The sequence below is a fragment of the Carassius gibelio genome, chromosome A1, assembly GCF_023724105.1.
Source record: "Carassius gibelio isolate Cgi1373 ecotype wild population from Czech Republic chromosome A1, carGib1.2-hapl.c, whole genome shotgun sequence".
Taxonomy (NCBI): domain Eukaryota; kingdom Metazoa; phylum Chordata; class Actinopteri; order Cypriniformes; family Cyprinidae; genus Carassius; species Carassius gibelio.
The window spans coordinates 34550562-34575555 of NC_068371.1; the positions used below are offsets into that span (position 1 = coordinate 34550562).

Sequence of the window (24994 nt, forward strand, 5' to 3'; positions counted from 1 at the left end):
TACTCTACTTAAGGGACAAAACCTTTTTAAGGCTAGTTTATATATGTATGTATGTATGTGTGTGTGTATGAAGTAATGTTCAGTTTTTACAGTGCAGTAATGGTTTAGTACAGCAAATCAAGTTTAATATGGTTTCACTCTTCAACAGAAACTTGACGTTTGGGATGCATGGCCCTTCCTGGCGACTGATGACTGCACAGATACGGCTGTCCTTGCAAGCTGAGCAATAGTGAGAAGTTAACATCCTAAACATATTATTAGTATGCGTGGAATTTGTTTGCATGATAATGCAAAATACATGTAATTGTTATTGCTTTAACTTCAACTCAACCTTGCAAAGACAGAACTGCTTGTGATTCCAGCAAACCCATCACTTCATCACAATTTCACCATCCAGTTAGGCACATCAACCATAACTCATTCAAAAACAGCCAGAAACCTTGGAGTTATGATTGATGATCAGCTGACTTTCTCAGACAGCATTGCTAAAACAGTCCGATCCTGCAGATTTGCTTTATTCAACATCAAGAAGATCAAACCCTTTCTTTCAGAACATGCTGCACAACTCCTTGTTCAAGCTCTTGTTCTGTCCTCTTGGGAGCAGTAGAGAGCTGGGATAGGGAGGAGTGGTGCATCCACAATGCCCTAAAGCTTTGTAATAACCTCACAGATAACAATGTCTAGGCACTAGAGAGGGTGAGTTAAATCTAATTAAATCTGTTCATTCTTAATGCTGCCTGTGTCTAATTAAAGATATGAAACCACTTATAGTCTGAGTTTTTTCATTTGTACAGCTATCACAGCTCAAACAGGGTGCGAACCGGTCTCTCCTTGAACAACGGTATGGGGTGGAGAGCCTGAGACAAGAGGAGCAAAGGATTCTGGAACACACACACGAGTGGTTCTTCAAAACCTCTGGGGACAATAGTCACTCTGGTAACAGCAGTGCATTCAGGACACTGAGGAACCAGAAGCCTCATGCGGTCACTGCCAAGGTTTAGACACAAGCCAAGAGCCTGCAGATATGGTTGAGCTTTGTACTACAGCACTTAACACAACCACCTTAAAAACTACAGGGAGTTTACTTAATTACTTAAAAGAATAGTTCACCAAAATCCCAAAATTCTGTCATTTAATCACCCTCATGTTGTTCCAAACGTGTATGACTGTTTCTTCTGTGGAACACAAAAGACATTTTGAAGAATGTCCATGCTGCTTTTTTCTATCAGCGTTGCTATTGCTAACAAAAACATCATTTTAATTATTAGAAATAAAAAGTAAATAAATAAATACATATTAGAAACACTTACAGGGACACACACAACACCAAACCTGCCCCAACCTTACCTGTATCCCTTCTCAATAGCAACACAATTGATTAGCGCTTCAACATGAACACAATAGACACACTGTACCTAACAATATATATATATATATATATATATATATATATATATATATATATATATATATAAATATATATATATATTTTTATTATTATTATTGCTGTACTACAAATTATTGTTCAACATTCACTTACCTCTATTCGTTTTCATTGCATTGAAATTATCAGTATGAATTTTTTTTTTAATTTTATAAATAACATCATGCAGGTTTGGATTGACACAAGTGTGAGTAAATGATGACAGAATTGTAATTTTTAGGTGATCTCTCTTTATATTGCCCCCACAGTTTGGGATTTCTGAGCTTCAACAATTGGTTTTTCTCCTAGATAGCTGTGACAGTTCCAGAATGGTGGACAGGAAGATGAGGGGACATTTAGAACAATGAGATCTTAACAAACACAAATCTTCTATTGAAAGCAAATGAGCTACATGCTGCGTTTCTGGTAGGAGACTACTCATAATCAAATGCATACCTCTGAACAATGATGCCGAATTCTAGGTCAGCATTATCCAATCCGTTTCCATACAGAGCTTAATTAATAGGCAAAAGAAACGGGATCAGATGGTGCGGTTAAAAATCCACTTGGAGTGCTTGACAAGGGAAAATCGCATATACAGTATGTCATAAAAAATCTCTCTCTTTGGTCTAGTTATGTAAATTATTTCATAAGTTTATATATATATACATATACACACACAATTTTTCAAATAATGTAAAGACTTTTTGCTCTGTGATGCATGCTTTTTGGAATGAGGCTGATTTCCATTTAAAGAATTTTAACATTTTTAAATACCAACAATCCACTGAAAGTACAACCGACAAAAACATGAGATTTATAACAACTAAAATGTACAGAATTATGGAAAGAATATTTTGAGCCTTCTTCAAAGCTTGACCGCTATTCTCTTCCTCGCTTGCTTTCTCTGTACCATCTCCATGGACACCGTAGCTTCATATAAAGGCACGGGGTCCCCCAATTGAGGCCTGCGTGGAGACAACGGTCAAATTCAACAGCATTCACACAACAAAGCTGATTTCACACTTTTTCCTCTCTGCATTACATACACGGCAAACAAACATTCAGTTTTAAATTCATACACACAGTCTGCTTCTCCTTTCACACACATTTTTATTGCTCATTCTCACCTGAAGGTCCCTGTGCAGAGTTTATCCATCACATCTTTTAAGATATCTGAGAGAGAGCAGACTAAAGGCAAATAACCCAGTTACAAAGAGGAAACCGTGTCCTTTATGTTGTTGACAAGGTCGTTCCAGTAGCCTGAGGACACTGGAAGAAACCCCTCAGGTCCTAAATACATCAAACTGTCATGGACTAGCCGTATTATACACACTCAGGAACCCAGTGACCTCTTTGCAACATAGAGCGATTTCAAAAAATGTTCAGAAAAAAGTCAGATCTCCCTTCTTCATTCCACTGGAGAGTAAAGCTGTTTTGTGTAATAATAAGGATCAGATCATCAGAGTTTTTTTCATAGGGTTATATTAAGACTCGCCTTCTCTGTAAGTGATATACAAAAGAAAACATACTGTACTTTATCTCTAAGACACCTTAGATAAAGGCATCTACCAACTCCAAAAATGTAAACCAACCTAGATTGAGCTAGAAACTTTGAGTAATTACTATTTTGAAGGCCAATAAACAAAGCTGAGGCCTGAATGCTGACCAATCAGTAGGCAGTTAAAGATGAATGAAGTTTGTAGAAAAAGATACGGAGATATCGGCCCTGCTTGGCCCGGGATGTTGTCCAGACCTCGTCGTTGAGGAACGAGAGAGAGGCTGCCTTCAGGAAGAGAATGTGGCTGTCAGGAGGGTCCAGCTTTGAAAAAGAGGATAAAATGTATTTTATTAAATGTATAGTGTAAAAGTGTAAAAATCAGTGCTGCGAGTTGCTAACCTGTAAGTGTTGTTCTGTGGTCACCCAATGACCTCCCACTGAAAGAAGGGTAAGGAGGTCATGTTTATGCGGGCAATGCCTCTGTGCTTCTGGATCCTCTTCAGAAAGTCTCACTGTTCAGAAAAAAGGCACAAAATAATAGACTGCCTGATTGAAAATGAACATTAACAGTCCGTTCAAACGTTTAGGGACAATACATTTTTTTAAAATAAAATAAAATAAAATAAAAATAATAATACATTCAGAAAATAACTGCAAGGTCTTTACTTTTATGACAGTAAAGACTCTTACATTGTTACAAAAATATTATTTTTAATAAGTGCTGCTCTTTAGAACTTTCTTTTCATCAAAGAATCCTGAAAAAAAAATGTATCATGGGTTTTCACAAAAATATAACTGTTTTTGACAAAATAATAATAAAGTTTTCTTCAGTACCCAATCAGCATATTCAAATAATTTCTGAAGGATCACTGAAGACTTGAGTAATGATGCTGAAAATACAGCTCTGCTATCACAGGAATAAACTGCATATTAAAATAGAAATAAAAATTAATTTTCAGTTTTTACTGTAGTTTGATCAAATAAATGCAGCATCTGTGAACATAAGAGACTTTGTTCAACCCCAAACTTTTTGAAAAGTAGACTATGTATTGCCAGCATTTAAATAAAAAATGAAATGTTGCAACACAACTGCTTGTTGTATGTAATTAATTAAAGCACATATGAGAAGACTATGTTGAAATAGTTCGAAATGTTATGTAAAGTGGTGGTAAACCTCCTGAATCAATGATGATGTCCACTCCAAGACCTCCGGTTTCTTCAAGGCATGAGTCCACCAAATCCTGCTTTGAGTCCCACACTCTGATCACTCGAGCTGAGGGAAGAGACACACTTAAGTACCGATGCTTACAAACAATCGAATTAACATTGATTAAACATATCAAGCTGATGTATGCTGAATGACTATTCTCAAAGATGATATGAGGCTTATAAAAAGATGATAGCCTGAACGAATACTTGTAGAAGAGATTGCTGCCATAAATAACTTACCCAAAATTGATTCCTGCACATCTTAAGCAAGTGTAAGTGGCACAAGAAACCAGATGAAAAAATCAAGTGGCAAAGAAAGACAAAAATATGCCCAAGGGAGAAGTGAAAAGATGAGAGGGTCAGAATACATTTGCCAATCAATATGATTGAGTTTAAGGAAAGACAAATCAATTCTAGAAAAAATGGAGAGGATGGGTTAGAAACTTGGCCACAATCCAAATTTAAGTATTTCTACACTTGATTAGACTTGAATAGATTTTAGGCTTCGCAGTACACAAAATGATTTGAGTGTGATGCTTTCATATGCTCAGGAAATAAATCCACATCAAGTACTGTAAATATGAGAGGTAAACTTGAAGAGATAACAACTGAAGATTAAAAGAGATTAGCTCCATCTGAACTGCCATTTCAGTTTGTCTGCCAACTCGTGCCGATTGTTTCATAAATCTACACTTCCAGTGAAAGCGCAAAGTCAAACAAAGCTGGAACTTCCTAAACGTGACACTTCATGTGGAAAATATCTCTGCTGTCAGTCCTCTCTCTCTCCACAATGCTTCATTTCAGTACCCACCCACACTCGGCCGGAGCTCTTCCAAAAGCTTCTGGTCCTCCGGAGACGATGCTGTAGCCAGGACTTTCACACCGTGATACTGGGCGAGCTGAATGGCCAGAACTCCAAAGGGCTGCATGCGCACAAAACAGGAAGTGCATGATAATAATTAGAGATTTCGAGTGCAGGGAGCCAAATAATGCTTGTAGAAGTGCGGTGTTGATTCTAATACAAGAAGACAACTAAGACAACTAAATAAACGTTTGTAATATTTTCTGCAACATTTTCTAAAAAGAAAAATAAATGCAACCTTGGTGAGCAACTGAAACTTTTATTTAAAAAATAACATCCATTAAAAACCCCAAACCTGAACAGTAGTGAATATGCTAATAGGAAAGTGCTAATCAGGAAAGCGTTGCCCTTTTGACCCCTGCACAGATACCTACAGCAGCCCCATCCAGCACCAGTACAGTCTGACCCGCAGCCATCCGAGCCAGGGTGTGGAGAGCTGTGAAAGCCCTGAGACCGTCTTTAATCACTGCTGCAGCTTCAAACCAGCTCACTTTCTCAGGCTTCTGAACTGTTATTAAAACAGGAGAAATAATAGAACATATATGAGAACTAAACAGTAGTGTATCTTTAAGGAACTAGGTAGGAGTATTGTCAATAATGTAATGTGAGCAATACCTAAATTATATTCATCAGTAACCACGACGGAGCAAAGGCCAGACTGTTCAGCATCCAAAGGAAGAATCCCTGTGGAGACATGCAAATGTTTATTTGATTATACACATATAATACACATATACACTGATAAAGATGAGAGTCTAATAAAGTTCTTACCAACAACCTCATCATCTGGCTGGAAAAAGGTGACTTTGGGTCCAACTAGAAAAGGATATGCATCACATCAGATTTATCAGTCAAATCTATTTGATTGGATTGGTAAATGGTGTCAAATATACAAGACGTCATGTAAACCTTGAAGAACAACCCCAGCGATCTCCCTTCCGACTGGGACATTTTCTATCTCAATCTTGAGGTCCTCATACAGCTGAAAAACAGATTAAGATGAATGCAAATATTCAGTAAAACGCTGTTTGTGAAATGAGGGTGATCTTTTCCTAAATAATGTCTATAATGTATTGTGAACGTGCTGTTCTGCAGGCCATTCACATCAAATCGCCAGACGTCATTCACCATCTTGTTGACAATTATATTACCTTAAAATCAACTGGACTTAGTGCACAGCATTTCACTTGAACTTTGACCTGATGGCTGCCAAGTTTATTGGGTGCATTCTATGACAGGAAACAAATAACATCATGCAATTAGAAATAGCTTTTTACAGATTTCCTCAGGAAACCGTGGATATGAAAATGCTTGCAACAGAAAATGTAAAGGCTTAATCATGCACTCTTACTGTCTCCTGTATGACAAACTTCACATCACCCTGGTCTCCTTTTTGGCAGTAAAGTCCCTTCATGGCAGTTTTAGCTGTTCTGCAATCAGACACATCAATAAACAATTAAAGATTAACACAAGCAACACTAACAAGCTGAATCAAATACACTGTTAATACTATTATTGTAATAATATGCAATAAAGAGAACAATCTCTGAAGAAAATCACGACATTTAATGTTTGCACTTAAACTGTGCAAATTCAACAGATTAAGATCCCAAAAATGCAGAGCACACAATTGAACTCTAGTAGAACTAACGTTACTTGTTTTCCGTTGCGTTCCTCTGTTTACAACATCAAGATCGCTGTTATAATATCTTCTTCTGTTGTGCCATATAATATACTTTTTTTTTTTTGCATGTAAGAGTATTACAGAACCTACCAACATGTAGTTGACTGCGGTAGTGTTTTGTTCATTTCCTGCACGTGACTCCTTCTGTGTGACGTAGGTGGAGTAGAAATAAAAACGCACAGAAGGGAAACGACAATATTTCACACTACAATCCTACAATCCGATGTGTGAGGGATTAGGTTAGATAATCACTAAATATTTCAACTAAATATGTATTCAGTGAATCTACAAATATAGAGAATGAAATCATCTAAAAAAAATCTATGTATTAATTCATTTTTAATTAATTAAATGTGTATTAGTAATAGTCAATAAAAACAGCTGACGAGGCTCAGACTTTCTGAGCTAGAAGCGTCTGATTCGTAAACTAATCGTTCTTTTATTTATAATCAATCTGTTGAATCGGTTCGGTGCACAATCCAATGTTTGAGGATGCATATGTCTCAGTGAATCGAAACAAAGAGGTCGAATTAAATATATGTAGTAACGTGTTTTTAAATTAATAATGTAATAAATCGTTTAAAACTAATTTAGTATTTAAAACATTATTATTAGAAATATTACAAATAAAATATTGAAAATATATTTTACTTGAGTGTATGTGTGGAAATTAGTTTCATATCTCCATTGCACTAATTATATTCATCTAAATCTACAAATGGTCCAACTGAATCTAAATGCATTATAAAATATAACTGTTGTAAATACATAAAAAAAAATGCATTGGTGAGGGCCGCATTGCGCCCTCTGTCTGTGGGAAACACTCAGACGCGGATGCCCTGAATTACGTGTGCACGTTTCATTTTTCCCCTTTTTTACTTCACTACCAGCGAAGCTGCAACGGAGGAAGCGAGGAGCAATAAAATAAGCCTGGAATTAATATAGCACATTAAAAAAAAAGGAGAAAAGGAAAGAAGAGTCCTCCGTCTGTCATCCCATGTTCCTGTAGTGTATTCCCTCACAGAGTGCTGGAGAGATCATGGAAACTGAATGATGAGGTACGAGTGTTTGTGTCTCGGGCCGACTGTATGTCTCTGACAGTGACTGCGGGGCGCTGCTCGAGCGAGTTCAAACACAGCGTTTCGGGGCGCGCTTCGTGCCAATTTACTCGTCTCGCTCGCTCTCGCCAGACAACGGTCACTTCAACGGTCTTTTTTCGGCTCGACAACTGGAATAACATCCTCCTCTAGTCGTTTATTCGTGAGAGGAGGCCTCTGTAAGCTCCCCTTCCACGCAGAGATTGCAGCTAAAGCTCAGCTCTGATTTACTGGTTTAGTTAGCACTCCGGCTAAGTTGATCTTATGCTGGTGTGTTATTATCAGACTGGCGAAACTCACGGATACAGAGGACTATTTGGACTTGAGAGCGCTGAGGTAATGTGTGTAACATGTAGGGTGTAGTAACAGTGAGTTAGCCAGCTGTGTGATGGGGTGCAGATGAAGAGACCCTGATGGGGGCAATCTCCAGCTCTCCACACATGGCTGCGGGTCTCATCCTTACATAAGGACGTCCACATGCGTATCTATGACTTCCATTTCTTCTCCAGAGAAACAGATGTTATTATCCTGTGATTATGTCTGGAGGAAGGTGATTAAAAGGCTCAGATCCTGTAGTGCAGTCTGGCTGTGGATTTGGGTTGCTTTGTCTTAAAGCCTGTATTATGTGTAGTGTGTAAACACTGGTGGCTTACTAGATCTCATGAGCAATGCAGTTGGAGCCATTTGGTCTGGGTCATAAACCTGGTTCTGTCCTGGTTTAGAGAGGCACTCCTAGATCACAAGACTAAAGCGGAAAACCTGCTTTGGCAGCCTCACTGAGAAATGCTTAAAAAATGTATCTTCTGAAACTGATATAAAGAACAGGTTTTTAGTTGCTAGGATGTACCAAAATATTCAAAGATAGAGGCGTCCGAATGTAAAAGTTGAGCCCAAATTGATCTATATATCAACCGTTAACATGATTATTGAAGATGTGTTTCTATAAATGACTGTTTGAATGCATCATAACATTCAGATATTAACGAAATGTTGGACACATTGTTATTTTATAAGTATTAACACATTCATCTGGCTGTTATGGTCAGGTTAAGCTGATACTCTGGTTTTTAGAAATCTGTATGAGAAAGCTGGCATATTTGTGTATTAATCTGAGTTTTCTGCACACTCAAAGAATACCCAGCATTCACATACACATTCAAATGAATGTCAGTTTACTTGTTTTTTTACAAACGTTTGCTTAAAGATTTTTTTTAAACAAACGTTTGCTATTATTTTACATAAGTCTTAACATTTTGCAGATGAATGAGAATGAATGGGTTGATTGGATTACTATTGAAAAAAAATGATTTGGCATAAAAATGTTATTTCCATTATTTCCAGCCCAACATAGACTACTCATATCACACTCATTCCATTTCGTTCACTGGACCAGACCTTTGCAACACGACGAAAGCTTTCGTTTCCGGTCTCCCACATCTGCATGCTTATAAATGGAAAAGTGTGGTTTGTTTTTATCACATTTATCCAGGGATATTCCAGTGGCTGTCGAGCATGTAAATGCCTTTTTAGAAGGACAATTTAATCAGAAAATGGCCTTTAATCTGAAAGTGATGCTCATGTAAACGTTGTGGTGCATACAGCCTTGTTTAGATGAGAGTAATCGAAGATGTGAAAACCTGTTTTAAGTGCAGGCTTATTGTCAGGCCGTTCAGTTCATGAGTCATTAGAGGCTGTTTATCTGGTCACTTTCTCTCTTCCGTCCATAGATCCACCTTTCTCTGTTCCCCATCCCCCAGAGGTGCACAGCAGAGATTTAGTCTCGGGTACAAGATATAATAGATGATAGGCCTGCCATGTGTGTGTGTGTGTGTGAAGCTGGTCGTTTTTTGTTCACCCCTGATATGAATCTTAGTTATACCTCCCTGCTTCGTGCTAAACAAATTATGAATGGTGAGCTTTAAGTGTTTTTGCTTTGCTGCTAGAGTGTAAGTTTATAGCTTGGGTATGCACACGTCTAAAGTGTAATCTCGACTATATATGAATGCTGTCCGATCAAATGTAACCCAAGGCATAAGGATATGGTCACAACCTGCTAGGACCGCTTTAATGATGGATATTTTCTGAACTTGCTGAACATCAAAAACAATGCTGTGTGCTGGGCTAAATGCGCTCATTGAATGTGTATACATATGGTGGTATTTTTACTTGCTCATAACTCACAAAGAGCTTATAAAATGTGTAAATGCATCAAAACGTTGGTAGGAATTCCTCCATTGCATGCAGAGATCTGCTGCAAGCATTTCCAATACCTATTATCAACCTTTTTGCTGCTTTATTAAAGCTAAGTATTATGTAGCGTATTATTTATAGTATATTTATTAGCCATTAATCTTTAGTTTGGCTGTGCAGTGTCTGTACGTGTGTGGCTTTTTGCAGGGAGCAGTGAAGTACAACAATACAGGCCTTCTTACAGGCCTTCTTCCGGAAGCTGTTGAATTTAGTCTCATGAGTGATTCTCTCTTTATCGCCTGTTCCAGGCTCGGATTCTGCTCAGACGAAACCGGTAAAATCCATTGAAGATGTACTATCCGCTCTCACGGTTACAGCTGAGCTGTTCTGCCTACCTCAGCTGCAGAGAAAGCACTTTTGCTTCCGTGTTTATGACCTTTCCTAAATGCTTCAAGATGGAAGTGAACAAATGAGCCCATATCAGGTTTTGGACTGAGTTTTGTTTCTGTTGATGAGAACAGGTTGCGATACTGAAACTTTAACTAGCTTAGCACTGTGAAACTGCTCCAGCGTGCTTTGAAAGATCGATGAGGATGATTTGCTATCAGTTTCATTTTAAGCTAGATTCCTCTGCGTTTGTCTGGACTGCATTAAACATGGGTGGGGTGCAGAATGTCTGTGTTTTCTGGAGTGGTGAATGGAAGTGAATATCATCTCTGAATATCATTTGAATGCCGTACAACGGTAGAGAGATTGACCCCCACATCTCTTCTGGTCTTGTCCTTGAAGGAAACCAGCAGCCTCGCAGTGGTTTGTGTATACTCTTCTATTACTATATCAGGTATTGATGTTAACGTGGTTGAAATTGTATTCATTCTGTGACTGCTTGTGCAGTGAAAGTGACAGGTGGGTAGAAGTTCAAATGCACTGTTTACTCTCTGCAAATATTTTGCAGTCAGAGCCAAATGTGGTCTAGGAAAAACTGTTGTGCTTTTGTGAGGTATGCAAATGTGTGTGGGTGTGTTTGGCTGAGTTGTTCATGTAGAACCCCAATCCGGTTTGAAAGCAATGCAGACAGCAGTGTGAGTGAGATGTTCACACTGTTGATTCTTGCACTCTGTTTGGCCGTGGGCTCTTGCGTCACCTGACTTATGAATCCACAGCTGGATGTGTTTGAGTGTGTCTGTGTTTGCACATGGTTTTTCAAAGTGTCTGTGCGGGGCGAAGTTCAGTGAGCGAGGGGTTCTGATATTGGTATTGATTGATGAATGATTGAAAGATTGATCACCTAACACACTCCAGATATTTATCATAATAAGTACTGGTAATTTTCTTCATAGGTCTTCAACCCTGCTCCAGGGGACCCACTTTCCTGCAGAGTTCAGCTCCAGTTCTAATCAAACACATCTGAACCAACTTATCAAGGTCTCCGGGATCACTTGAAAAGTCAAGGACCAGGTGTCCTGATAAAGGTTGGAAATAAACTCACAGTGACAGTGGGCAGTGGGTCCCCAGGAACAGGGTTAAAGACATATATCATCTAAGAAATGTTTTTTTTGTTTTGTTTTTGTTTTTATCATTGAAGAATAACATCTAGTGGATGTTATTAGTGAAGAATAACATCTACCTCAGAGCTTGAAGGTATGCACCAAAAGTAATGATTTATTGAAATGCTGAAACTGAAATTTAAGTTTTCATTTAGCCGAAAACTGATTCAATTTGGGCAATTGAACTTGGGTAATTGTGCTACTCAGGGTATTGAGTTCTTAGGTGATAAATTAAGCCAGTTAATTGCCCTAAGCCAGTTCATAGACGTTCTTCAGCAAATTTGACACATTTCTGCTCTAGCTTAATTTTTGGTGTGTCCACTAGGGCTGTCACGATATTAGATTTTTCATATCAAGGTTATTGTGGCCATAATAATTCACATATCGATAAATCGTGATATCTATAGAAACCTTGGGGTGGGGAAGATATCAGTCAAATTATTTTTTACTTAGTTTATTGAGTTTTTCTTTTTCACCCAACAAACATTAGGGTACTGATGAATGCAGGGCACAAGACTCTGGCTTTCTCCGTCTTCTTTGAAGCTCTTATGAAATAACAAGAGAGAAAATACTGTCAAGTTCAACAGTATGATGAATAAATATTAATGGTAACACTTTACAGTAAGATGCCATTTGTTAACATTAATGTATTAACGAACATGAATGAACAATACATTTATTACGCAATTTATTAATCTTTGTTAATGTTAATAAAAATCGAGTTATTCAATGTTCATGTTCATAGTACATTAATGTTTATAAACACAACTTGTGATTTTAACAATGCATTAGTAAATGCTGAAATTAACATAAACTAAGATTAATAAATGCTGTGGAAATATTGTTCATTATTATTTATGTTATTTATATATGTTAACTAAAGTAATTAACTCATGTTAACTAATGAACCTTATTGAAGAATGACCACAGATGAGGCATTAAGTGCATGGCACTGTGACCAACTTAACATTTTACAGAGTTTAATGTAGCAATGTGGTCGCTCAGTTCTTCGTCTGTGCTCCGCACTGTTTTAATCGTGTAACTGTTCATAGATTTGAACAAAGAAAGAAATGAAGTGTTACTATGCACAGGCCGTATTGATTGCAAATACAAAAATAAGGCGAGGAAAAAAATAAAATAAAAAAAATCACCCTTTACTTAAGTATATGAACACAGAAAACCGCTGTTAATAGGTTATATAATATTTCCCAGTCTATGACTAGTAAAATAATAACGGTTAATGGTTAACGGTTATATTGCGGTTATCACTAATACCGGTATGTCCTCATACACTAAATTAACACGATATCGATAATTGTTTATTTGAATATCACGGTTATCGTCAATACCGGTGTATCGCGACAGCCCTAGTGTCCACAGTGATTTAATGTTTAAAAAAGAAATGCTGACTCCGAAAAAACGTGTCATTGGAGTGATTGTGGCCTTCCAAAAAAATGTTTGCTGGAAAAAAAACAGATTTGTGGCTAGCTGCTTTAGAAAATCTTAATTCTTAGCTTTATGCTCTGATGTCCTTTTTGTTGTATTCCGTCTTGTTAATAACTGAAGATCAATGATTATGGAAAAATTCCTCACCCGGAGTCGTCTCACCTAGTGGCAGCATTCCTGTTGCATGACATCACCTCTGTTTGCCCCACCCTTTCTCGGGAATGTCTTGATTTGGATCTGTGAGGCAGGTTGGTCATGAGTGAGTAAAGCTCAGCTCAGAGACGTGCAGATCTTCTGAAAGCACTTGTGTGTTTGTGTTTCTACTGTGATTGTGTTTCTAGTCTGTTCTGCAGAACATTTCCCTTTCCTGGTCTTTCATTCAGAACGGCTGTGTTTGAGAGCATTGTTCCGAGGAAAAGCTTCATTAGAATCCCAAAAAGGGTGACAGGAAAAAGTAGGTCAGCTGCTCAAAGAAACACACACACACACACACACATACGGTCATTAGCAGGGCTGTGACAAGAGCCGGTTCTACTGTGTGACAGTGTCACTAGCTCTGCAGTGTTTGAGAGAGAGCCTGTGAGTCACCAGTGTCCTGTTTAATCAGGGGAACTGGATGTTTTCAGTATTGAGTCAAGCTCTCTGTGAAGGGCTCAGTCCTCCATCTTGAGAAATACCCCACTGCTTCAGATTAGAGCTCAGACAGTGCAAACACACTCTGGAGCCAGTGCTATTCAGACATAATGGATTTCTGCTAATAGTAAAACAAGAAAAATGTATCTTCATTATAGAAATTGCTCCACAAATTGTATACTCTACTTAAAATCATGCAAATGAATACTTTGTAGAGTAGTGTATTAGTGCAAACTCTAAACGTTCTGTTGATTAAACATGAAAGTGCTTCACACACAAATGTCAGATGTATGAAGTGGAAATGAAAGCATGTTTTTGCATCAGCATTTTTCTGAGACTGCAGACAGGGCAATGTGATCGAGTGGTCAGAGTGATGCAACGTGAGTGTGAAATATCAAAATTTCCTCACACCTTCAGCTTCTGCACTGCTCTGTGACAGCCTTTCAGAAGAACAGACATTAAAACCATATCTGTTTTTATCACATTTTATTTCCAGTATGTTGTAGTCTATTTTGCATTAATTAAATTGCTATTACCAGGTTCATCCCACGCCTTTAGTATTATATTTTCATTTCTTCTCTTCAATTGTTTCTGACTCCTGCCTTGCTTGCCTTCAGCATTTTCAAGTCAACATGAAATGGAATATGTCATCATCTTTTCCTCAATATTGTGACATACACTCACCTAAAGGATTATTAGGAACACCGTTCCACTGTGCACAGTTTTTCAGTAACACGTCGGCTGAGGTTATAGAAAGTGCACTGTAGCACAATACTACAATATATCTTCAAAAGCTGATCGTGGATCATCCATGATCAAAAATCTTGATATTGCACACCCCTATTTTGATGTAAAGATTACAAGTGCACATGGCTTTAAATAATAATGATTGCACAGATAAATCATTTACAATAAGCTTCATTATTTCAATAAAATATGTGAATCGTCTTTTGATTTTTGAGGCGACTTAAAGTATTGTAAACCAATAACTAAAGTATTTATTCTACTACATACAGTGTTACTACAACACATTTTCCCAGTGCATGGATTAGAATGTTTATTTGTGTTTTAATTGTAAATGCCTTTCAGTTTGTGCTGTGATTGGACCCTGTGGAGACAGAGCAGTGAATTTCATTATGCAGGAATGGAAAGGAAGAAAAGGGTGGAGGAAGAGCGGGGGAGAGACTGAGAAAGAGAGGACAGTCTGGCACTAATTAAAATATTTTGGCTGAGGTGCCCCCTGGGTGCTAGAGAGAGAGATAGAGAGAGAGCGTGTGAGTGTGTGTGAGAATTCTCGCAGTGCGTTTACACAGTTGGGAGATAACTTGTCCCAGACTGAGACCTTCAAATAGTTACTTGTTAAGTGTGTTACTGAGTTACTTTCAGGCTTTCTGAAACAGAGAACTACAACAAACTCTCATGAATGACAGCGGATACTGACATGAAGAGAAGAAAACGCTGAATAAAGTTATTTTTGTATTCTTTGCACACACAAAGTATTCTCTTTGCTTCATAAAATTACGGTTGAACCAGTTATGTCACATGGACTGTTTTAACGATGTACTTGCTATTTTTCTGGGCCATAAAACTTTTCAGTTGCATTGCTGTTTATGGAGGGTCAGGAAGCTCTCGGATTTCATCAATAATATCTTAATTTGTGTTCCTAAGATGATCAAAGGTCTTATGTGTTTGGAAAGACATGAGGGTGAGTAATTAATGACATAATTTTTATTTTTGGGTGATTTTTATCCCTTTAAGCAGACTAAATGTTTGGAAAAGTCGGGCATAGATCACATGAGAGAACGCTGTTATTTTCACCTGTAAGATGTGTGTGTGTTTAAAAGGGTGGTTTACTGAGTTTTATCTAGACATGATTGTGTTTATGGGGTGCAGTCTAACATGTGTTCATGCTTCGTTTTTTTTTAAAAACACATAATGTTTCACATAATTTACCTTGCAGAGCAAGGCAACCTCAGGAACATGATTGAGAACTGCTGCTTTAGGACATTGGTGTTGAAACTTGTAAATCCATTAGAATCGTTAGAAGACAGGATAGCAATTCATATATGAACAGATTTTTACGTGCATCCCTAGTTTTCTCTTCCCTTTCTCTAAAGCAGCACAAACATGGCCTCGCCCTCTTTGTTTGCATTTTCCCGGGTGCAGGTTTATCTGGGTTTGTGACGTAATGGACCCGGGAAGAAGCTCATTGTAGTCCCTTACCAGCTGTTTTTTGTAGGCATTAAACTGCCAGAATTTTAAAAGATGATATCTCCATTAGCATTGAACGTTCAGCACTGCAACTTTGCAGATATTTATGCTCAAACAGCAACATTACAAACTGTGAAATTGCAATCAACCACCCCTTTAAGTGAGAAGGTGGGAGTTCTTTGTTTTATCCTTCCTCTAGGAAACTCAGGAAGCTTTCTGTAGGTCAGAAGTGATTCACTTATATGTCTCTTCCTCTTTGTCCCTGCCGAGAGTGATTTTGTGTTTCAGGGTAATGAAGGAGTGAGTGAATGAGTGTAAGAATGGAAGCTCAAAGTTTCTTTGTGTTGTTTTGCAGGAGTTTTTGGCTGGACAGTAGCTGACAGACTGAACCATGGCTCAGTTTCCCTCGCCCTTCGGAGGTGAGTCGATGTGTGTTTGTGTGATGGAGGCTGGGTGGATGTGCATGGAGTGCCGTGTGTGTTTGACAGAGAGAATGAATTCAAGTGAGTCAGTGAATGTCTAAAAGAATCAATGAATAGAAGAGAAATGCCCTCATGCAACTGCTATCACTTTTGTTCAGCCATTTGCAAACTTATGTGTTTAATTTTCTGTTTTCCCTTACAATTTAATGTGGCATATTTATATACAGAGGAATCTTAAAAAACATTCAAATGCTTTGCGTTATCGAATATAATATTTTTATCGTGATATTATCTACAACTGTAACATTAATCGATAATAATTGATAATCCTTAATAAGAATCTAATGAAGTGTAAACGTAATATAATTAGTGCTGTCAAAATTAGCGTGTTATGCAATTAATTTGATCAGTTTAATGCGTTTCAGAAATTTAATGCAAATAACGCAGGGGTGGAGCTAGGGTCTGCCATCTTACTCACAACTGCTGCTTCTGTCTCTTTTTTTCTTGACAAGAATTGCGTTTATTTAGACACAGAACGTCTTTTCGACCACATCGAACAGAAAACTTTTCAGATGCGCACTCCAACTTCAAACGAGTGCGGAAAGGGTGCTTCAGTAGAACAACCGTGAACTGTGGTCAGATGAGATCAGATGTGGGTCAGAAAAGGTAAAGAGTTGTGAGAAAATACGATGCCTGTCAGATCTGCATCATGTTCAGCAGCAGCAGCTCTTAAAGCAGACAAAATAACCCAATAACCAGCTGCTGCAATGTCTGTTAATCAAAGAACAAAAGAAAAGAGATTAAATCAATAACTTTTGTAGCTTTAAGGATTCATCTATATTTAATTTAGAATTCAGTTTTTGATAATTTTCTGTATATTTTCTACTTGCTGAAGGGCACAGGTAGCTAAATATGACATTGTGAAGATTGTTTTAACAATACCTAAATATTATTGAATCTTTGGAAATTCGTGACCAACTGGCAAACTAGAACAAAGCTGCGTAAATGGCTTGAATGCTATCCAAAAGCATGGTCACGATGTAACATTTTCCAGCCAACCTTCTATTCCCCTAATAATCAAAGCTTTTATACTACATTTTTCATAATCAGAGCTTTATTTGTAAATAAATAATTGCTGGATTCAAAACCGCAATTAAAAGGCGCTGTAACCAACACTGACAATATGTTTTCCCGGAGCATTCAGTGATGTCATTAAACGGTAATGCCACAACTATAAAAGCATTGATCACAAGTTTCTGCATGGACCTAACTAGCCTAGGCACAGGTTTTCAAGCCCTTGAACAAAATGGGATGCTTTAAGGAAAATGTACAGCCTATTAAAGTAATAGACTTTAAATAAAAATAACAACTTGAATAATTAAGATAACGAATTTAAAACAGAAGTGTGGCGGCGCTCCATAAACAAGTTCACGGAAAGGATGACAACTGTTTGCTTTATTTTACAAGAGCACAAATCTTCTGTTTTTATTGTGTGTACAAATGAAAGTAAACAATTTTGTGAATTATATCTTACTCCAAAAAGGAGTAATTATATTTTTTAGAAGGTCTCAGCTGTTCAATCGTTCGTTGCATCGCACGCACATATTCTAGCAATTCAAACTTACATCGCAGTCTGTTCATTATCAAATAAAATACAGTCAACCAAACATATAAAAGGGGTTACGATGGTCAAATAGACCAATATATACCGATCCACTCTGTTATGCCAAGGATGTTTTTGCTCCATGAAGAGGATGATCTTTTCCATCTATTTGCGAATCTGTGTAAAGTACAAGTCTAGTTTACATTATAAATAATTGTTTAACATTCAAATACATTGCACATATGGAAACATTTGCACTTTTGCACCTCCTAGTATGCCGGCGAATGTGCTGCTGCAATAGACGCATTTTGCAGCATTAAGGTTAACAATTAATTGGTGAATTTATCGTTAATTTAAACAATGATCGATCATGGAAATTATTGAAAATTCACATCTCTAACGCGGATTGTAGGTGCGGCCACAAAAATCGGGCTGCAAGCCTGACGTTTTCAGACACTTCTGATGGCGAAAATTCACCCCAACCCCAATGTTGTCATCCATCGCGATGTTTCACTGTAGACATCGTCCAATGCCAATTTGGTAGACCTCACCCAACCCTAAATCAAACGTCAGTAAGAGTTGATTTATCTGCAGCGTGTTCTGACCATTTGATAAAAAATGTTAGCAGGTTAAAGTGCTGCTGTTCATCTGATCTCTCTCTCTCTCTCTCTCTCTCTCTCTCTCTCTCTCTCTCTCTCTCTCTCTCTCTCTCTCTCTCTCTTTAGGGGGGTCGGATACATGGGTAATATCTGTTGATGAGAGAGCCAAACATGACCAGCAGTTCCACAGTCTGACACCCACACCTGCTGGCTTCATTACAGGTAATCACCAATGGTTTTCTTGATTGGAGAAAAGTACAGAACGCTCTTTAGTGCTGATGTTTGCTAAAATGCTCAGACATTTTAGGCCTGTTATTTCTCTGTAGGAATCAAAGACTCAAAAGAATCAAAACATAAACTGAAAGTAAAATCTGAAAAAGAAAAGTAGACACTAGGGCTGCACGTTCTCAAGTTTTTCATTAACCGTTAACCGAGGCCCTTAGCGGTTAATACTCGGTTAACCATAGTGTGCCATAGTAACCATAACCATAGTAATTTCCGGACATTGGCCGAAAAAAAAAAGCAATGTCCGACAAAATTTAATCTCTCCGGTCAAATTGTCCTATTAAAACTGCCTAATAATGCCGCCCATTAACACAATCTGAATTTGAGAATAAGCCTAAAATGTATAAGGCAAAAGGTAACAAGCAGACTCCGCGGCCGCCTCGCTAAGGCTATGACTATGACTATGTTTGACACGTACAATATTTGAAAATCGATAATTATTTATTTATTTGTTTAAATTACATTTATATCTGAATTTATGTCAACCTATAGACTTTCAAATATCAAAATGTCATGAATTAATATGTATTTTTGTACAAAATGACATATAAACATATTTTCCTATTATACTTTGCCTGGAAACGCTTCCAACAAGGCGTCGGTTCTATTTCTAGCATGCACGCGTCGAGCTGCGCCTGAGCCGCGCGTCTCACGCAGGCAGTCGGCAAGCTCTAACCTGTTAACATGGGAACCGAATTAAAAACAGACACGCCACGCAGCTGAGATGCTTTCGCCACGCATCCAGTGTGTCCTGACCGGTCTAATGATGCCCGGGTGTTGGCTGTTGAGATTACAACAACGAGGTTGTACTTAAAGTATATCTAAGCACTGTATTGCAATACTTGCATTTTGCCCCGTCACTCGTATTAGCCCGCTTCATATTAGAAAAATGACTTCTTCTTGTGGACATTACAAATGTCTGGGAGCGCTCTGGCGGTCTCTGGTGGTGCAAAAATGTATTACAACTAAATTCAATGCACGCCATTGACGTCACTTAACCGAGCTAAATGTTTCACTCGGTTACACAATTTTTAACGGTTAATCGGTTAACCGGTTAACCATGGACACCCCTAGTAGACACCTCTTTCCCAACATGCTGTTTTTCAAACAAATCCCGCATGCTAACAAAAAATGCCATGGATATTCTTCGTGACAGTTTATGAAAACCATATCATTTCCTGTGAATGGATGGATATTTACTTGTGTGGTCACATCTGTCTTACTCATACTGTGTTAATTAAGAAACACAGTCTGATAAGTGTTATTGTCAGTCTCAGCACCTCCTCCACCAAAACAGACAAACTCTGGCTTTGCCACTTACTTGCAGTAAAACCGTCCCACCTCTACATTAGTCAGAAAAGCAAACATCTAATACTTGTGTAAACGTTTGCTCAATGCAGATATTTTTAGAATTCAGATTCTGATTCCCTGTAAACATGCAGTGAACGTTTCAGTTGTGAGATGACTGCATGTTATGTTAATAGAATAACTGAGAAAAATACAGAAGGAAACCAATCAGGATGTGGCATGCTGATTCCCATGTGACATAGAAAGAGTCATTTCTCTGTCATCTTTGCTGATGGTGTTGGATTCTAATCTTTAGTTAAAGCTTTGACATGTTAGTTCCTGTTATAGAAAGCCATCTTTCTCCCTGAACTCTCTTTGCAGATATTTTGCCAGTCTGAAGATGATTCTGGAACTAGCTAAAGTTTCCATACATTACATTGAAAGAAAAGTGCACAAAAACATTTCATGATGTTATTGTATGATCATAGATAGATGTGAAATTAACTTCCAAAGGGCTAATCAAAATCACAAGATACAAACAGTAAAACCCTCTTGTCCCAGCTGGACTTTGGACATCTCCTGAAGAGATGGTACTTGTGGGTTTCCTGTTGAGCAGTGGATATGAAAGAGCCTCTTTCTGTTGACTGAAGGACGGCTGAAGCAGTGAGTGGCTCACAGTCAGGCAGGCATGGAGAGGAAGGCTGTTTTTGGCACTGAGGGTATAAAGGCATTCTTTGTGTGCGCGCAGAGGAAGATAGCTACCTTTTATCAAGATGAAAAGTGTTTAGAGGAAGGTGAAAAGGTCAATAAGTGTTTTTTTTTTTCTTTTAACATGGCAGAGGTACAAACTCACATCTCTCATTGCTTTGTGTGTTTTGTGGTAGGTTGTAAAAGGGCAGTATAACTTATCTGGTCTGCTGTGGCATTATTAGTTGACACTGGTCTAAGATTGTGGTATAATCAGTCATTATAATCAGTTAAAAAAAAAAGTGAAAAAAAAAGAAGAAAAACTGTATTTATCAGTATAGGCCGTCATAACAGAAGGAAATCGTTTTGATAGGTTAGATAGCATAGGAGCACACTGAATCTCAATGTCACCAAGTGCAGTCAATAAACCCTGTGCATGTTCGTTGACAAGATGGTTTATGTAACTCTTAATTATGTTATCACTGATTTGCTAGCATACTGAAAACAATTACATCATTTTAATGTCATAAGTCTTTGAATGACACATTCATTTTGAGTTGTGGAGACATAAACTGTTCTGTTTTGTTTGTATCTGTCATACCATGTGTATATTTATACATTTATGCATATTAATTTCCTCCCCCTTTTCTCTCTCTTTAGGTGACCAGGCAAGAAATTTCTTTCTGCTGTCAGGTTTGCCAGCCCCCATCCTCGCCCAGATATGGTACACAACACGCATTCAATTATAATCCAGACCACTACTTTCATTTTAATCCAATATGTGCTTCTGTTCACTAATTAACGTACACTTAAAAAAAAAAAAAAACATTTAAAAATCCATTACATTTGGAGTAAAAAAAATAAAAAAACTTGCATCTGTTTTCATTGAAAACAAAAAAAGAAATACTGATGCCAGTGTTTCCAGTATTGCCAGAGTCCTGTATATTTCCTAATTGGTTGTGTACATTTGGATTTGTGTCATTCCTAAATGGTTGTGTAAAACAACACCCTGTTTACCTTGTAAACATCTCTGTTTACAGTGACCCATTATGGTGCATGTAACTTTAAATGCTAATGAGCTCTGCTAACCCCGCCTCTCTCTTCCATGGAAGAGGAAAGGCTATTTGCAATTTATCATAAAAAATATAAAATTTGAGACTTCTTCTGGGGGTGCAGCTGAATCACTAACAGTGGGTACTGATCCATCCTTGAGTTCATACTTTATCGAAAAACCTGCCTTGCATTGTCCCTCATTCAGAAAACAGATTTGCTCAGACATAAACAAATTTAGGTATATTCGGTGGCGCTTTATCTTCAAAAACAAAACTAGTCCACTGCGTCCTCATTGGCTCTGATGACCGGAGAAAATTAAGACACTTATGTTCACTTTTACATCCAACTACAAAACAAGTGCATCACTTACAATACATCGTTGTCACTACAGCAGCTTGAGTGCAGAGAAATTGGCTGACAACGTACAGCTGGCTGAGGGTGGGAATCTGCTAATATGGGACAGCCCTTCAACGGCCGTGGGTGGGTCTTGAGCAATATGATGTCATACTGCTCAGAAAATCAAAGCTGCTTGATAATTGAGACCGTTTAGTTTTCGGGGGGATACAAATAGTAATTAATGGATTTTGTCATTGTAGGACGGTTGTGTCTACACACTGCTAAAACACTTTTATATGCAAATACCATGTAAAAGTTAGTTTTGCATCCGATTTTCCCTTTAAATAATATGTTAATATACCAGTCTACTCACAAAATCTGCCTTTTACCTTGTAACTGGTACTGATAACCACCATAACAATACGGATAAAATTAGGGCTGAACACCTCAATGCGGTGTTTCTCAACTGGTTGGCCGCAAGACTATCCTGAGTGAGACGCGGAGTGTACAATCAAAGAAATGGCATCAGTAACTAAAAACCTAATTTGAAATGTTTTTCTGATGCGAGACTTTCATTTTGAAAGACAGATACAGTTTCAGATATTGTCAGGCTTATTGTCAGTGTCGTTATTTCATCGTTATTTTCGTAACTTGGTGTAAAATAAAGTCTCTCACCTCAGAAAAGCAAACTTTCCTGTCCTGTCAGATGTTATACGGTGCTCATAGTGTACATTCTTTAATTGCACGTGCAAATGGGACGGTGCACGCTGTATATCACTTCACTAAAACAAGTTTGTGTTTTTATTGTGTATTCACCATGGTAACCCAAAAATGCCATGTTATTCAAACTTTGTGTTTTTTTTGCATTTGTTTAAATCACTGGTGGCTTACTTTAGCATGGTTACATTATTTAGTTACATTATTTAACTTTCAAAATTGTTCAGACTATTGTGTCGATTGTGTGGCTGGTTGCTAATCCTGAATGATAGTTAACATGTTGTCTGTCACTGAACAAGATACTCTGTCCATGTTTTGCAGGGCCCTGGCCGACATGAACAACGATGGGAAGATGGACATGCATGAATTTTCCATCGCAATGAAGCTGATTAAATTGAAGCTGCAGGGTCACCCCCTCCCTCCTTCACTGCCCACCTCCATGAAGCAGCCTCCCCTCTCTATACCCCCACAGCCCCCTTTTGGTAAGAAAACTCAATCTGATGACTTGAATGACATGTTCTGATTGAATTATTATTAACTAATTAAATTAATTATTTATCTTTGATCGGCATCTGAAGGGATGCCCAGTATGGGGGCAATGCCAGGCCTGCCGGCAGTGCCGCCCATGCCGCTGCCCCCTCTGCCCCCAGGAGTGCCAGGAGTAGGCGTGTCTCCACCACTGGTAGCATCAGTGACCCCAGCGGTACCATCTCTTGCTAACGGAGCGCCCGCTATGATGCAACCCATGGGTGGATTCTCAGTTCCAGGTAATGTAAACACACGCTCACACTACCCAGACCAGCTCGTACAGTTTGTTTACTTTGGCACAATCATTTTTGGGTGTTTGTCTCTGTCTGTCAGCTTCGTTCAATCGTTCCAGTATCAAGCTACAAAAGGGCCCTTCTGTAGAGGCACCAAGGTATGCACACACATGCACACTGTATTGACAGACATTTTATAGATGTAAAAATCCACCAATTGCAGGGCTTTAGACTGCGACTAAAACGGTCGAGCAAAAATACTAGTTTGAAAGTGAGGTTTTTTTCCTGAAGTCAACACTGGCGACTACATAGATTTACATGATGTTTTGCGATTACACATCAAAGTTTAAGTGGAAAAAATAGTTTCAAACAGTCCTCATCTGAGCAGCACAGCAGCATTGTCGCACACTTGCTAAATGCAGCTCAGTTGTGCAGCGTGAGAGAGATCGTAATAACGGAGACTGTGAAAAGTGAAAATACACAACTTAAACTACAACAGATAAAAAAAATAAAAATTCTTATTGAAGCCAATGGCTCCTTAATCAATTTATTTTGTCTGGAGCCCTCTGTTATGCTTTTTTCTTTTCTTAAGTGTGCAGAAAAACACTTACCTGACATGCTTTGTTTGTAGTCCTCCCGTTATTTCCATCATTTAGCAACGTCACAAAGACAGGAACTTAAACAGTGTTTCAGCCAGAGGGTGAAAAGCATGCTGTACCAACGTACAGTTTTAAATAAATCTTGTTTTTGAACTGTAAATCATGTAAACGTTTTCTAGCAGGCCCCTAAAATAAAATTTTGAACTTGTAAATGAGTATAATATAGCCACTTAAACAAACACATTTTCCCCCTATAGTGCTCCGGCTGCTCCTCCACCCACTGACTGGGCCGTGCCTCAATCCTCGCGGCTCAAGTACCGCCAGCTCTTCAACAGCCATGATAAAATGATGAATGGTTATCTCACAGGTGTGGTGTCTGTCACTCAAAGCATGACATAACAAACATCAGGCAGTGAAACACTTTGTATTTTGTAAATACTAATTTAAATATCAAATTTGAAATGCTGCATAGCTGTACATTTTAACAAGGTTATTATAGTTTCGTATTTTCAAGTTTGATTTAATATTGTTTTCATATACATATATCTCCATTCATATTTTCTTTGTAAGAATCTAGCTTTTAATTCAGTGTGTTTGCAGTGGATAAAGCTCTTGTGATGAGTGACTGTGGTTACTCAGTACAGCTTAGGGGAAACCGAGGTTGCTGACTCAATATACATACGCAACTCTTTCTTTCACTTCTGTTTTCTCTCCCTCTCTTTCTTTTCTGCTTCAGGTCCACAAGCCAGAACTATTCTAATGCAGTCCAGTCTACCACATGCCCAGCTGGCAACTATCTGGTGCGGATCCAACACTTTCTTTTACATTTTTTTGATACTGTC

At 38.1% G+C, this 24994-nt stretch overlaps 2 protein-coding genes across 8 annotated transcripts in view; one reads left to right on the forward strand and one right to left on the reverse strand.

Annotated features, from left to right (window-relative positions):
• Positions 1–1488: 1488 nt before the first annotated feature.
• cryzl1 (crystallin, zeta (quinone reductase)-like 1) lies at positions 1489–6849 on the reverse strand. 3 transcript variants are annotated; one of them, XM_052604036.1, is made up of 13 exons: positions 6770–6849; positions 6347–6425; positions 6147–6224; positions 5905–5977; positions 5767–5811; positions 5611–5679; positions 5370–5503; positions 4945–5056; positions 4099–4197; positions 3324–3436; positions 3140–3245; positions 2554–2599; positions 1489–2391 (listed from the first exon to the last, which is right to left on the reverse strand). In XM_052604036.1, exons 2-13 carry the CDS (start codon positions 6407–6409, stop codon positions 2292–2294), a joined length of 1038 nt encoding a protein of 345 aa, XP_052459996.1. In that variant the 5' UTR covers positions 6410–6425; positions 6770–6849; the 3' UTR covers positions 1489–2291. The 3 variants fall into 3 exon arrangements, with proteins under 3 accessions (XP_052459996.1, XP_052460013.1, XP_052460006.1); XM_052604053.1 differs by having other exon boundaries at positions 6652–6784; XM_052604046.1 differs by lacking the exon at positions 6770–6849 and adding an exon at positions 6647–6763.
• Positions 6850–6859: 10 nt separating this feature from the next.
• LOC128018435 (intersectin-1) overlaps positions 6860–24994 on the forward strand; it is a 43926-nt gene continuing 25791 nt past the window's right edge. The window contains exons 1-9 of one of the 5 annotated variants that reach the window (XM_052603946.1): positions 6860–7737; positions 16159–16222; positions 18554–18649; positions 21347–21410; positions 23114–23274; positions 23371–23559; positions 23654–23711; positions 24410–24519; positions 24889–24952. In XM_052603946.1, coding sequence (XP_052459906.1) covers positions 16195–16222; positions 18554–18649; positions 21347–21410; positions 23114–23274; positions 23371–23559; positions 23654–23711; positions 24410–24519; positions 24889–24952 — 770 coding nt within the window. In that variant the 5' untranslated portion in view covers positions 6860–7737; positions 16159–16194. Of the gene's footprint in view, positions 8113–14806; positions 15298–16158; positions 16223–18553; positions 18650–21346; positions 21411–23113; positions 23275–23370; positions 23560–23653; positions 23712–24409; positions 24520–24888; positions 24953–24994 lie in introns of those variants that run through there. The other 4 variants (XM_052603934.1, XM_052603927.1, XM_052603953.1 and 1 more) reach the window with 4 other exon arrangements.

Coding starts and splice junctions, on each gene's coding strand:
- cryzl1 (XM_052604036.1), bottom strand. CDS start 6,409: ATGAAGGGACTTTACTGCCAAAAAGGAGACCAGGGTGATGTGAAGTTT. Junction 5,812..5,904: donor CGCTGGGGTTGTTCTTCAAG/GTTTACATGACG, acceptor ATCCTTTTCTAG/TTGGACCCAAAGTCACCTTT. Junction 3,246..3,323: donor CCACAGAACAACACTTACAG/GTTAGCAACTCG, acceptor TCTTTTTCAAAG/CTGGACCCTCCTGACAGCCA.